We start from the raw sequence: 15,233 nt of genomic DNA on the forward strand, positions 1-15,233 counted from the left end.
TGCACATTCAGGATCAAAACTTGCATATGTGGCTTATTATTTCAGCAGTAATCTTGTGATATAGCGAATAAATAGTGAGGAAGACAGAAATCGAGGGAGGTTGGGCACATAAAGCCAGTATGAGGAAACAGCAGCATATCGTTTCAGAGGTCATATCAATGTGGACTCACCAGATGCCTCTATGTCAGTGGCCATCTGGGCCAAGCTCTTCCTATATAGTCCTACCTGCCTGTGGCATTGACTGGACTATTTGCCATCAATGGACTGAGCTAAAGGCTGAGTATCAAGGGTTGCAGTCTAGTCACAAAGACAGAGAAACATGGAATTTTGTTTACAAAGTAACACTGTCTTACGTCTTTACATATATAAAGAAAAAAATACTGATTCTTCTCAATTGTTTTAGTACTTGTTTTGGTAAAGACTATTGTTGTGACTCGACATGTGCCACTTCCCTGAGCTGTCAACAGTATCGCATCACAAAGACAACATCACTGACTCTGGAATCAGTTGATGATACCCTTTTTATAGAACCCTCTTTTGGGAGCAGTTAAATGCATTAGGATGCTGTGGTAAACACAAAACATCCTTTTGCATGAATAAAAAAAACACATGGCGCTTTGAAAAACAAGGAAGCTTTTAAAGGCACTTTAAAACAATGGGGTCTAATTAGCCAGGCAATGCTCCAGGGTGCTGAAAACATCGACTGCTTTTGTGATTACACACTAACTTTCAGTAACGTGTTGTGTGTGGGAGAGAGGGAAGCCAATTGGTGTGTCTCTTTTTTTTTTCCTTTTTATTAAAGTGTGTATTTGCAATATTGTGTGTGTTTGGGTGTGTGTGTGTGTGTGTTTTTAATGCGTGTTTGGGTGTGTGTGCGTTTGTGCACACGTGTGGATCAAACAGCGGCAGGGTGGAGAGACAGAGCGACAGATCCCTTAGGAAAGCTGGAAGGGAAAGAGAGGGAGTGAGAGAGGGAGGTGTACACCCCTCACTAGTAGTTCAGCCCTGTCCTCTTGCTTCTTCTCCCTCTCCTGAGGCCTCTGCATCGTTAGAACAGCCTTTTAGAAAATAAAAGTGCCTTTAACACACCAAAGAAGAGGAACGGCAAGCAGGCATGCAGACAGTCTCTCTGGGGACATGTTAGAATCCACCAGAGGCTCTCGAGACCAGCAGGAAGAGAGGAGTATCTGGGAGGGAACACAGAGCGACGGAGGCTAGGCCTGAGGGGGGAGTGGGAGTTTGTCTCAGTGGACGCAGAGGAAAAGGAGGGTAAACTACGAGAGAGAAGTGCATTCTGCTGATATGAGTGTGTTTCTGTATGCATGTTAATGTGTATGAGTAATAGAAGACCCACTGTCCCTCACCCTGGCTTTTCCCACAGGTGCGCTTTTGCTGTTGCAGCTCCAGATCTGCCAGCTCACTCAGAAGCTCCATACCCTGGTGGGGGTTGGGCTGGGATGGGGCAACTGATGGGGCGCTAAGAGGGAACAAGGGAAATGGAGGTACGTCTGTGCAGAAGGCAGCAGCAATCAGCAGCTCCAGACTCCAGTAGCAGGGCACGAGAGGTTTGTGGGGCACAGCAACAGCTGCCTGGCTTGGGCTAGGAGCGGAAGCTGAGGCAGGGGAAAGACACACAAAATCCACTGAGGCGTCATCAGGGGCCATCTCTTTCTTGTGCTGCTGCTTGCTGTTCTTTGCTCCCTCAAGGGCAGGGGACTGAGGATCAGGGGCTGCAGGGGAAGCAGGGTCAAGCTCGATGATGGTGGGCAGCTCTGGCTCCTGCTCTCCAGGCATGTTGACCTTTTGAGCGTACTCCTCCTGGCTCTCCTCACCCACCGCCTCATCATCCTCTTCCAAGGTGATGACAGCTTCTGGCCTTTCAGGATCCTCTGTTGAAAGGGAGACTGGACAGGAAGCAGCCTCACACACGGGGCTCTCAACAAGGGGACAAACCAGGACGTCTTCCTCAGCGGGCCCCTGCTCCTCCACCTCCTTCTCTCCAGGCACATAGCTGGCTGCTGTCACCACTGCTACCTCTGCCTCCTCCCTCTGTTCTAGAATTCCCTCAACCACTCTTTCCTCCTCTTCCTGCTCCACTTCCTCAGGTGGGAGTGGCTCTGGGAGGGGCCTGATCACCACTTGGCAGTCAAGCTCCTCCCCCAGGCTGGAGAGAGACTGGGGAGCATGCTCAGCAGGCTCCTCTTGGACAGCTTCCAGGTCGGCTGGCTCAGCCAGTCGTACATCCTGCGGGGAGGGCCCGCTCCTGAAGCCCATGGCAATACCAGGGTAGGTGTATCCAGGAGGCAAGTCTATAGAGATAAAGATATATAGATAATAGAATAATCAATTGTCAATATCTAATTGTCAATATTGGCTTAGTGATTCTGATAAAAAATCTCCCTCAAAAATATCTGATAATGGTGTTATTTTCTGAGTGATATTTTAGCTGAAATACAACAGAAAGCACACATTTTCTTAAAGACAGCCTTACATTCAGAGGTGTTATGCAAATCTAAAATCCTTACACATCAGGCACACTCTAATTCTAACTCCCTTGCTACCTTTGAGGTCACAGGGGGTGAAAACTAGGGAAAGGAAAAGCACTCTGCCTTGATCTCCCAGCAGTAGGAAGGGTAGAGGACCACATGCAACCTTGTGTGAGTGTGTTATTTGAAGTGGGCCAGGCCTTTGGTTTATCAGAGCACCTGACACAATTCCTCTGGCGTGTGGCAGCCGTTAGCCAGACATTAATGATGATGAAGAGAGTGCTGGGCCTGTGGGGGTGGAGGAGAGGCGAGGGCTGCTATTGAGGTGTTTCTCAGTCATTACCGATGTACCGGTACTGGAAAGCCCCTGCTCAGCCGGCAGCCATTTTCTGCAGCTTTGAGCTGTTCAGTCAATCAGTGGCTTGCCAACAGAGCCACCCACGCATATTACCACACCACCAGCAGAAAAAAGGATCATTAACAACAGTGGCTATTCCAATTACCATTGTGTATAATGTACAAGGTGCTGCTATATACTAGGATTCACTGTCCTTTTTCTGTTGCTGTCAGTTATTTGGCTTAACATCTGTCACTAGCGGCATCTTAAACTATTTAGAGCCTGTTCTCATACTTAAGGCATTGCATGCAGTGCATCAAAGGCAGCTGAAAAACTTTGAGGCTCATCTGTATATTTTTGTTTGCATATAGATACTTTTGCTTATGCTTACCAGGCTCCAGAGACTCTGGGTAATCCTGCGGAGGCTGTCCCTCTCCCCTCTTGTCCTGGGATTCTGCCCCCTTGGGCACCTGAGGTGGGGCAGGGCTGATGGCAGGTGAGTGAGGGGCTGCTGCGGCAGGGCTGGGAGCGGGGCAGGGTGTAGAAGGAGTGCTTTTTGGATGTGGTCGTAGTGAGGGGGACTGACAACAAGGGGACAGGTGAGCGGCACAGGCGCCAGGGGGAGGGGTGTTCCTCTGAGGTGGGTTGTAAGAGTAGGGCTTGGCAGGTTTAGACGTTCTAGGTTCCGAAATGAGTTCCTCTAGTTCAACCGAGGGCTCGTCAGGCCTCTTCTGCATCTATGGCATTAAAATAAAGGTATTGTTATTTCTGCATTTGAAAAAGGGCACAACAAATCTTGAAGATCTCAAGCAAATGAAGCTCTATATTAGCAATGTAATAACCAATTCCTTGCAAACTAATCATTGACACAAAAAGCTACTTGCTCTGCAGCCTATATTCAGCAATTCACTCCCTCCCTGTGAGAAAATCAGCATATCCCAGAAAAATATTAGGGGAGATAAAAATAGACTAAATAGTCATATGAGAATTCAAGCTGACTCATGACTCGCTTACTCTGCTCGAGTCTTTTTCTCTTTTTTATAGATGGATAGATATGAAACTGTTTCTTGCATATTTTGACTTTATAATCACCTGAGAATTGTGAGTGGCATGATGTTGCATGTCCATGCCGTGTGCAGCTCTGTGCTGCTGCTGCTGCTGCTGGGTTTGAGACTGTGGTTGGGGTTGCTGTGACTGGTGGCTCTGGTGCTGATGTTGATGCTGATGCTGGAGCTGTTGGTGCTGCTGGAGAGCGTACAGCTCCTGTTGCCGTAGAAACTGGGATCGGGAGTACACAGCAGGATGCTGCATGTGGGAGGGTGGGCCCCGGGCGCCATACACAGGGGGCCACAGCCCTGGCTGCTCCATCACATCTAATGAGAAAAAGGAGGAGGAATGTGACAAAGGGGACTACCTTAGAACAAAAAGACATGCATGCACATACACACTTGCACACACAACCTTTTCATTTGGATTCATACACATCAACACTGTGTGCTACACACTGGAATACAACACTGTTATCCATATCTCTCATTATCTACCTCCCACACACCCATCTCAAAACAGTGAAACCATTATGGATCATTTAAAAATCATTGTATTCACATTTTATAGCAACGACATAGACAAATCTCTTATAAAAAAGATTTTTGACTTCACAGAACAACATCTCCCCAGGCAGCAGAAATCCCACACTCTCCCCCGCTCTGAACAGAAAGCTGTCTCTTAAAAACTGCCTTGAGAATTTGCTGGAATGCTGGAAAATAGTCATGACAATGATGAAATGCGAACAGATGATGATGGTTGTAGGTTGATAAGAGGTCAAAATACTGGGCTGGAAATGCATGTTTGTCTCGCCGGAGCATTCAGTGTGGACATTCCACCAAAAACTCCCACCTGCCCAGCCAAACCACAGAGAAAGGTCTGCAAAAGGGCCCAGCAGGAGGCTTAGTTCCCATGTCTGTGGGTGGACAACCGTTCTCATTATGTGGCTTTAAGGACCAGTACAACTTGATGTGGGTGATGTGCTATGACAGAGGTCCCACATGGGATGTAGTGAGCCTACACTAGAAGAACCTCAAAACTGATATTTTTCTATTCTCTCGCCCCTTTGCCCCCTTTTTCCAAGACACACCCAGAGGTATAAACTTTGATACGCAAATGTTTCCTGCGGGAAAGCTTTTGTGGATGCACTTCCTTTCCCAGCTGAAACTCCTGTGGCGCACAGAAGGAAACGTACCGCAGAAAATTGTGAGCTAATTAAATGTCACAGCCTGTTTACTGAATATGTGTCTACCATAAGTTTTGAGAAGTGATCTTTCCCTCACTTTCACACTTCCACTTCCTCTAGTGTGGTACTCAGTGTATGCATATGTATATGTATATGTGTGTGTGTGTGTGTGTGTGTGTGTGTGCGCACATACAGTATAGCTTTGGATGAGAACTCTGACCTGTTGAGAGCCCTATTCCTGCTGGGCCAAGCAGGTGGTGTGCAGGAAATGTTTGAATTGTGGTGTGTGTGTGTGTCTGAATGAGCCCATTAAGAGGAAGTTCATCAGCAGTCTTCACAGGATCACTATGATTACCAACAGTTCTTTTAATGTTTGCCCCTGATAATATGAACACTGAAAAAACATTGCGTTAATGACTAGTCAGTGGGAGGCAAAGCTATGGAATATAGGCTACATTTAGTGAATTTCTAATTTATGGGGATTTACGTTTGTGTGACAGATTATGAGGGCAAATACATAATGTGTATGTGTGTGAGGCTGTAAATGCATAGTTTTGTGTGTACTTGGCAGACTCATTTGTTCAAAGAGCTTCATAAATATGCCTTACAGAGGAGAAAGCAAGGTTATGGCATACCCAGGTGATGGGTGCCAGGATGAGCGGGAGGCTCAGTGGGAAGGACCACCAGCTGGGCAGAGGGGTCCTGAGGCAGAGGCAGGACCGGCTGCAGAGGGCCTGACATGGCTGCAGAAAAACCTGGGGGCAGATTCTGGTGCAGGGCTGTATGACCTATACCGGCTTTATAGAAAGGATGTCAGTTTAGATAAATATACCCATCACATTCTATGTAAAAAAAACAAAAAACTGCTACAAATATACTACGGCTACAACATAATGTAAAATCCTTGCAGCGTAATTCTGCACAAATTTGAGATAACACGGAGTTCTGTAGGCTTGAAAGGAAACTCAATATTTGCTGCTATACAAGACTATATAAAAGCATAAATGGCCTGTAAGTCAGTGGAACATTTGTTTTTGACCAATTCCATAAATCAGAAAAACAGGCCTATACAACCTATACATAACTGTAACACAGTGTACATACAATTTTATCATCTTAATTTCCAAAACTATTAATATTCTCTTACCATAAGAGTGTCCTGTCATCCAGAGGGATGGACTTCCAGTTCTTGGCATCCAATGATGGTGAGCAGAATGTGCAGCAGGATCACCTAATTGGCCAGACTGGAGGGAAGTCCCGCCTGGGACCATGAGATGAGAGGTGAGGTCTCCGTGACAGCTGTTGGAGGGGTGGATTCTTGCAAACTCCACCCTTTCCTTATTATCCCTGGCATCAGGATGAGATAAAGATCATGAAATACAAATGAAGACCAGTGTACTGAAAGTTTATAACACTAACAGATTTTAATAGGGTATTAGGCGATGGCTTTACAGTCACGTACCTGATATATGCGTCTCTCTCTCTGTCCAAGGAAGTCAGACATATCTGTTCCCCGCTCATCCTCTTCCTCTCCTCTTCAGTAGCGGGATCTGAAGGATACATGGTGCGGGGCGGTCCTGTGAGACAAACATTAGTTTAACCATTAGCTTCCACTGTTGTGTCTCCTGTGGGGACATATTCCCAAGTCTCTCACCATTTCTCAAAACGCTACCATGACTCACTAGAGACTTGGAGAACTGACAGTGCTTATTAGTTTGTCCCATTACACAGACTTTGTATCATACTTTTTAATGTCATTTTAACCATACTTTTATATACTTTCCTATTGTCTAGCCTGTTTCCTCCATCATACCTGTATTTCTTCCCAAACACGAAATCATTCTTCCGTTGACATGTTTGCTATTATATGTCAGATATCATAAAGTAGATTTTGATGAACCCAAAGCAAAGGCGCATCACTACTGTCCACTGTTTTCAAAATGACACCATGAATCGGTGGGAAATCAGTATAGATCCAAATAAGGACACGTGTGTTACTGCTGTGGTGTGCTGTTGCTATGTTTAAAAAGATAATGCTACAGAATACATTTTTATAGGCTGCTAAATTTAATAAAAAGACTGTTGTGGTGTTTTGTCAAAACCAAACAAAGGAACAATACACGTTTGGACCCTAGCTTAGTCATTTTGACACAATGTAAATTGCTATTCCTATTTCTAACATTTACTCAGATTTTACATACTTAGAAAGTAAAACTCACTTAAACTTGGATAGGCTGTGGATCAAATTATATTCAATGCTCAGTGCCACCAATATTTTTAAAGCTTTTTCAGCGTTCTGTTTTCTTTTTTGTCAGGTCATTAACAGGTCACAGATAAGAAAAGAAACTGGTCTCTGTTCCCTGCACCTCTGTTTATGAGGCCGTGACCTAGACTGCTTACCTTTCACTGAGGGATGTACCCTGCCTTGCCGGCTGTTGGGATGACTGTCTGCTGAACGACAAGGTGGCTCCCTTTGTCTGGCCACAGCCACTGCAATTCCCACTGGCGGCTGCCGCACCTCACTTTCCCCATGACCCGCTTCTCCCATATCCCGGCTCCGCCCATTGTAATCAGGACGCTCGTTGTCGTTGGCTGGGCCCTTTCTGGAAGGTAGAGTCTGTTTGTTGCCCTGCATGGCACAGCTCCCCCCAGCAGGACCTGATTTGAGGCTTCCTAGCCCTCCAAAGGGGCTCTTCTGGGAGAGGAGCAGTGGCTGTTGCTGGTTGCTGTACTTTAGTAAGCTTTTCATGGCACTGCTCTCCCCCTGAGTTTGGCCCTGGGGCTCAGGTTGCTGCTGTGGCTGCTGCTGTTGCTGACTGAGGGGGGGTGCAGGAGGAGGCTGGGGAGGAGGCAGGCTCATTCCCGGCTGCTGCTGTTGCTGCTGCTGCTGCTGGGAGTGTTGTCCACCAGTGTTCCCTAACTCCATGTAGGACTTCCTCTGCTCCTCCTCGGGTTGTGACATGTGGTGGGGAGGCCTCATGGCCCAGGGTGGCACTGGGGCCTGCTGGTGGTGGTGCTGCCCACTGCTATTGCTGTAACCATAAGGAGACATGTCCATCTTTCTTTTCAGATCCTGACTAGTCCCCTGGTTCAACTCAGCAGGAGAAGGAGCATCAGGACCAGGACGGCCATGCTGCTGGTGGCGTATCCTGGCTACCTTTTGGCCATCTCTCTGTAATGAGCAGCTACCTCCAGGACCAGGGCCATGGGCTGCTCCAGCCCCACTATGTTGACCCATGCTTTTACTTCCAAGTGGAGAAGAGTTAGGTGGGGGTCCTGGATGGGAACAGTCTCTGTAAGGAGAAGTGTTGACAGAATGAGGGACAGAGTGTCCAGCCTTGGGCCCCTGGGGCAGCGAGGGTCTGAACACATCCATGTCCACACTACTGTTGATACACTCAGCACTGCGTGATCGTACAACCTGGTGCTGCTGTTGGGGATGTGGAGGCTGTTGTAATTGGGGAGGCGGAGGAAGCTGTGAGGGCTGAAGATGTTGGTGGTGGGACTGCATCCAGTCTGGAGCCTTCTCTGTTTTTCTGTATGGGTGCTGCTGTTGCTGTTGTTGTTGCTGTTGCTGCTGCTGCTGCTGTTTTCTGTGCCAATTACCATGGTGCCCACTACCTCCATTCTTTTCTATTACCTTGTCCTTGGCATTGCCACCTCCACCACCTACACCCTGGCAGTCAGGGTTACCAAGCTGGAATGGCCCACTAGATTTGTCCCCCAGATCTGCCACTGATGGCACAAATGTAGGCCCGGTGACTTTAGGTTCTCGCCCCACATTGGCTGGCCCCCTCTCATGTGAGGCAGGGTTAGCTAGAGGAGCAGGAGGGGGAGGGCAGAAGAAGTCCGGGTGGTGGTGTGTATGGTGGGAATGATGTGGGTGGTGTGGGTGGCTGGGATGGAGCTGAAGGCAGTGGAAGCCCCCTGGGTGAGGATGCGTATGGGGGTGAGCATGAGGATGTGGATGGGGGTGTGCCCCTCCAGCAGCAGAACCCATGTGTAAGGGTGGGGGTACAGAGTAGGACAGAGAGTGGTGGAGTGGTGCCTGACCCCTTTCCAGACAGTCTGAAGGTTGTTCACTGATCCTCATCTCTCCACTCACCCCCTCTTTGGTGCAGCGACTACTGCCGCTGGACCCCATATGTCTGCCTTGGCTGCTTCCCCCACCCCCCATAGCCCCAAGGGCTGTGCCCTCCCCTCCACAGCTGGACATTGAGGCCTTAGCCCCTGCTCCAGTTCCTGCATCTCCGTTTTGCATCTTGCCATTGTGCAAGCAGGCACTGAGGGGCTTGCCCATGCTCTGAGGGTGGTCCTTGCTGTACTCCATCGCGAGTGATGCCTTGTGTCTCTCCAGGGCCCGACTGTTGACCTCCTCCAAGGGTAGTGGGTGTTGTGGATAGTGTGGGTGCTGCTGATGGGAGTGGGAATGGTGGTGGTGTGTGGGGTGGGGTGGCTGGTGGCTGTGGTGCTGTTGGTGCTGCTGCTGTCTCTCCTTGGCCTCCTGTTTGCTACTGGACCTCTCCTTGTCCTTGACAGGTACCACTCCTCTCTCCATAGACCCCTCTTTAAGACCCTTATGTAGACCTGTCCCTACTCCTGGATCTCTATCTCTGCTGCAGGACCCCTGAGAGTGTCCTGAACCTGCCCTGGACATTGGTGGCAGACTGTGATTGGCTGAGATGAGAGGTGGCTGTGATGGGAGACCTCGAAGATAGAAGTTCTCTAAGTGAGGAAGGACAGCAAAGACAAAAGCATTAGTCAAGAAAGGAAAGGGCAATGACAGAATTAGATTATTCAGCTCTCATGATAGTGTCCCTAGGCATCCTTATATGAAGATCTCACATCAAATTACACCATACTATGTTGTATAAATTGGATTCAAATGTCTTATTTCTGTCTGATTAAATTTTAATCATCTCAGGCCTCACCTTTTTGGGTGTCATAGAAACGGTGCTGCCCATATAAAACTCCACTGTTGGCATGGTGATCCAAGTGGCTCATGGGAAGGAAAGTGTGGGCTAGACTCCCTGAGAATCGAGGATACCCTGGAGCTGCTGAGATGGATAGCAGAAAGAGGGAGAGAATTGATAAGACAGGACAATAGCCACCAAGATGCACTTATGCAGACTAACCCAGCATAATCCTTCAGGTCTAATGCAGCTGGTGGTGTTCATACGCAAATAAGTACTGGCTCTGCCTGTCATGTTTGCCTTTCCTGCCTGAGTTTAGAATGCAAACAATACAAGACAAGCTTGGGGATTGCTGTAATGTATGAAAATTGTCTTTGAAACATATGGCTCGTTCTTTATCTTTCTCTCAGAACTGGCAGTGGCAGCTCTATCCATCTGAATGGGGTGATAAGGACGGATTTGAAGCTTGTGTTTACAATGAAGAGAGAGCTGGGCGGCTGCCTTTTACTGATCTGGGGTAAAAGGTCATTTGGATGTTGGGCCTGTAAGCCAGTACACCTGGGCTTATTACATCAAGCCCATCTGGAGGACATTTACACCATAACCAAACCAAAAAACTAATTTTGCAACGGGACATTCAAAAACACAAAGGACTTTGAAGGTGGAGTAGAGAGAAAACATGGATTCAGATGAAAGCCCATTACAATATTAGGACGAAAAAAAACAGCATCACTATGACAACCCACTTCCACTGCAATTGGGTAACTATTGGGTAACATATATCAACGTGAATTGAATTAGCCTATCCCTACTACAGTATGATTAATTATTTCACACAATTGCAAGGAGATTCCATTATAAAATTAAAGTATTGTACATTACAAAAATAGGGCAGTATGGGTGTTTGATGAAATTCTTTGCTGACAACAGTGCTTTATAACTACAGTGGATATTTTCTACTGAGCCTATTATGTAATATGATACTAAAAAAATATTCATTGATTCATGATTAAACCTGTGCCCTCCGCATCTACTCCATGCTACGCACGTAAAATAAATAAGGAAAATAAAAACTACCCTATATGCACTATCATCATGTACAAGCATCTCAGTGACCTCTGAGTCATCGAGAGAAGTCCAGGTGTTTCACGTCTCCTTTTCCCTGCTTTTGCACCTGTCTCACCCTCCAGCCTCACTTTCAAACACAACTCACAGACTGAGTGAAGGAAGGAGGAGGGGGATAAAGAGAGGAAAACATGGCTCTACAAGCTAAATGAAAGACAGACGTATTTGTGTTGGCAAGCATGCGACCTGATCCCGGAAAGCGCAGATGCAGTTCATTTGGCCTTGTGTGTGTGTGGTGTGTGTGGTGTGTGTGCAACGCCGTGGTTTTAACAGGAGCTCCAAGTGTTGAATGTCTCACTTTCTGCCGGTGGAACAATGGGGCCAGTGCTATGAGCCGGCTCTGGGGAGGGAGGAGTGTTGTGGTGGGCTTAATGACCTCGTCTCAGAGCGGCCTCCGCATGCTCCCATCTTAATTAATGAAATGCTCAGAGAGGGCAAACAGCCCTGCAATAACACAGGAGGTGCTGCTTTCTGAGGAGGGCAATGGGGTGATAATTACATACCCTCACTTTTTCTCTCTTTTTCTTTGTTCCACCTATTTCTCTACCTCTCTTACCCTATTCGCTCTCTCCCCTTTTGTCTTTCTTTGCTGTCATGATTAATAAGCGCACACATTTATGCCAATTCATCTACAGTGGGAGGAGGGGGGATCCTTTGTTTAAGCAAGACGTTTTTCTCTGATTTTGGGAGGGAGAAAAGCAGAGAGCTGTTTGGCAGTCTTTATCCAAGCTGGGAGAGAGGCTTTTTTTTCTACGGCAGCATGTTGTTTGTGAGCGTGACGATTGACGGCGTAATCCCTTTTCACAGCGTGGTCTGGCTGTGCCCGATAATGCCAGCCCGCTCAGTTTCAGCATGCCCTCCATTGGGGCGGCAAGAGGGGGACTGCTGGGCACGGCAGAGCCCATTCAGCCATTAATCTGGCCAGGACAAGGGAAGCTGCTGCTGCTGCTGCTGCAGGCGACGTGAGCAGGGTCTTAGTGCAGTCTGCTGACTGCACAGCAGCTTCGCTCTCTTTCGCTCCCTCCACACACTCACACACACACACACATAAACAAGTCTGCGTCGGCAAGTGAATGACAGAGGGGAGTTCGCAGCGCCCTTTCCACGGGCGAAGCAGGGGCGAGAGGCAGAACAAACAGAGCTGCATCCCAGGGAGGGATTTCCAGAAGTTCTGAAGGTATTTCTCACAGCATGGTGGGTTGAGAGAAGCAGGCCGAGAGGGAGGACAAAGAAGGGGGCTGGATATAGAACAGCACCTAGAGGCAGAGGAGAATTAAGCCTGCTGAATTAGAGGCAGACGACAGAGCGTTTCGTTTCTTGCTAGCACACAACCATCCTCTCTCCATATCTATCCACTCCTCTGATACCTGCTCTGAAAACACCGGACGAAACAATTGCTCATGAGGGTTTCTTCCCTTTTGCTAAAAGGCAAAATGACATAAATGCTGAATTGTATATTGTCTCCAGGGGAAATGGCAGTAACATTTCAGAGAGAGAGAGAGAGAGAGAAGGACAGAGAGAGAGAGCATGACAGAGGAAGACCAAGAGGAGAGGAGGAGCAGGCTTAGCTGCCTGTCAGGTCCGCTAATTGAGAAAAAGTGACAGAACCATCAAGACACAGAGAGGGAGGAGGAGGGGTTTGGCAGAGGAGGGGCAGTACTGTGGTGGATCTCTTCAGGTTTGACTAATTGAAAGGAAGGGATGCAGGCTGGCACGAGAGAGAGAGAGAGAGAGAGAGAGAGAGAGAGAGAGAGAGAGAATGAAAGAGGCAGGAGTATGGAAGAGAGGAGAGGTGGGGGGTGCAGCTTAAATCCCACAAAAGGAAAAGCTAGCAACTGCTAACAGAAGGAAAGATGGACAACTGAAGATAGGCTTGGAAAGGCGTATCAAACAGAAGTGGATTAGATAGGTGTGTGCCGGCAGTTGTGTGTGTGCATGTGTGTCTATATGTGCTGACAGAGACATGAGGCTGCGATTGTTTTTGGCATAACGTAAGAAGTCATTTGGACAGCAGCCAGCTGGCCTCAGGCCTGTGAGGAGCCCGCAGGTTTGCTTTTTTTTTTGGTCCATTTTTCTTTTTAAATTTTTCCACTCAGTTGATTCAGTGGGGTTTATTCAAGCGGCTCCAAACATGAAAATAAATCTTTCAAAAGCTCAGAGGGCCTAATCCATTTTACCAGGTGTTATGAAAAGCATTTTACATTACATTTATTAAAACGGTCACTACACTGCATCTGTCCCTGTTTGGTTTTTTTTTTTTTTTTATAGTTTTTTTCCCCGTCTTCATGCACCCACAATCATATACTGCCACCCCCTCTCTCTCTCTATCCCGGTGTCAGCGAGTCCACGTCTCCCCTCCACAAATGAACAACAGACAATCCCATTTGTGGCACACACAATGGCTGTTACTGTATTTGGCAATCAATCTGACGAGAGAATCTGAAACAAAAACCTCTTTTAATCCGTGCTACCCTCTGACATCATGTCACTAATGGTTTGGCTGTTGGTACTGTCATCTTATACAAACATCTCAGCATTTCCCTTTCCCAACACTGAATATTTAAGCAAAAGTCAACGCAAGATTTTTCTCTACCAAATTCGGACTTCCCACTGCCAAAGTTGTCTTGATCCAAAGTCCCATACCACCACTGTTATGTGGTGATGTTATTTATAGGTTTGCTTAATGTGTCACTCGGCTAATTGTTTGTCGTTCATGCCCCCAATAGAAACGTGGTCTGTATGCATGATCTAACTGGCCCTCTCTGAACATATTCAGACCATGTCAACTCTAATGCAGATTAAGATGAAAACACATCTTTTTTTCTCTCTGATTTGGCCCTCCAACAACATGAACTGAGCTTTGAAAGCTCTTTTCTAATTGGACTGATTACTTTGCAATCAGTGATTAGTTATTTAATTTTATATCCAAGAAAAGCATTAAATTCTTGAAATGTTTTGCTGTTTTCTCATGCACGTCAGCACTTACTGAAATAAAAACATTTCAGCCACATGTTATCTTTTGATTGATCACTTTGTAAATTTTGTGAATTTTGTTCTAGATCCAAATGAAAATTAAAAATGTCTACATGTTTTTTATTATTAAATAAACATTCAGAGAGAATTGTGCAGACTTGGAGAAGGCACTCCCTAAGTGCTTTGTAATTATCATTACATTTTATTTTATATTATATTATATACACTGACCTACCTACTAAAAGGTAGAAAATACAATTGAAAATCTCTGCTAAATGTGCTTATGATTCAGCCTGCTCCATACACTCATAGTCCACTAGGAAAGCATTTATCCACACTTAGTGACTGGTTAGCGAATGACTAATGAGATCATTGTTATCTGTTGCTCGATACATGGGAGATTTTTAGCTCTTTAATCTGTGGAAAACCATGTCAGAAGAAAAGCAGAGACAAAGACATTCTGCACCATGACAGGTATATGCCAGAGACATGCGGATCATACAATAATCTTTGAATACAAATTTGAGCTGCTATGCTTGGATTTGCATGCAAACAGCCACTTTAAAAAAAAACACACTGAAAGAAAAAATCCAGAGAATATCTTCAAGGTTACAAGTGACACACTAATGCGCCGACACATACACGCACAAGTCAGTGCCTGCTCTGCTGCTGGTGGGGTTCTGCTGACACCCGGAGAGAGGAGGCGAGAGTCTGGGTAATTGTGCCGCTCATTTTGATGACTTGCTTTTTATGCAAAACAGGAAAAAGACAATATGCAATTATCTTGAGGAGGGAACAGCTGAATGTGGTTGATGAACAGTCTGGATTCAATCATGCTCTTAGTGCGTTATATGCAATTAAACTGCAATAGAGATAATGGCCTCCATTGCCAACTGAGTAATAATCCCAGTCATAATCACCTCCATTACTTTTATTAGGCTTGGCATTATCATCATCACTCTTATTAATATTATTCTACTTTTCCACAAGAAGAAAATCTTTGACAATGAAACCCTGAAACTATAAGGTAAAAGAAATACTGGTGATTACAAAATGAGTTTTGAGGGAAAATGTTTCTGACTGAGCCGATTCTGAGGTTTATATTTCATTCAAATTTATTCTTCCTGTCTCTGTGTTTATTTGAAGAAGTCTGGAGTTTCACCTAT

At 46.3% G+C, this 15,233-nt stretch overlaps 1 protein-coding gene across 1 annotated transcript in view; it reads right to left on the reverse strand.

The window, feature by feature from the left end:
• The window catches only part of LOC139300322 (BAH and coiled-coil domain-containing protein 1), a 56,723-nt gene that overhangs the window by 12,964 nt on the left and 28,526 nt on the right, over positions 1–15,233 (reverse strand). Inside the window, exons 3-10 of the mRNA XM_070923369.1 lie at positions 9,988–10,113; positions 7,457–9,781; positions 6,519–6,633; positions 6,204–6,403; positions 5,692–5,853; positions 3,916–4,196; positions 3,215–3,560; positions 1,365–2,309 (exon numbers count right to left, since the gene is read on the reverse strand). Coding sequence (XP_070779470.1) covers positions 1,365–2,309; positions 3,215–3,560; positions 3,916–4,196; positions 5,692–5,853; positions 6,204–6,403; positions 6,519–6,633; positions 7,457–9,781; positions 9,988–10,113 — 4,500 coding nt within the window. The remainder of the gene's footprint in view (positions 1–1,364; positions 2,310–3,214; positions 3,561–3,915; positions 4,197–5,691; positions 5,854–6,203; positions 6,404–6,518; positions 6,634–7,456; positions 9,782–9,987; positions 10,114–15,233) is intronic.

This window comes from Enoplosus armatus, chromosome 17, assembly GCF_043641665.1.
Source record: "Enoplosus armatus isolate fEnoArm2 chromosome 17, fEnoArm2.hap1, whole genome shotgun sequence".
In the NCBI taxonomy this organism is placed as follows: domain Eukaryota; kingdom Metazoa; phylum Chordata; class Actinopteri; order Centrarchiformes; family Enoplosidae; genus Enoplosus; species Enoplosus armatus.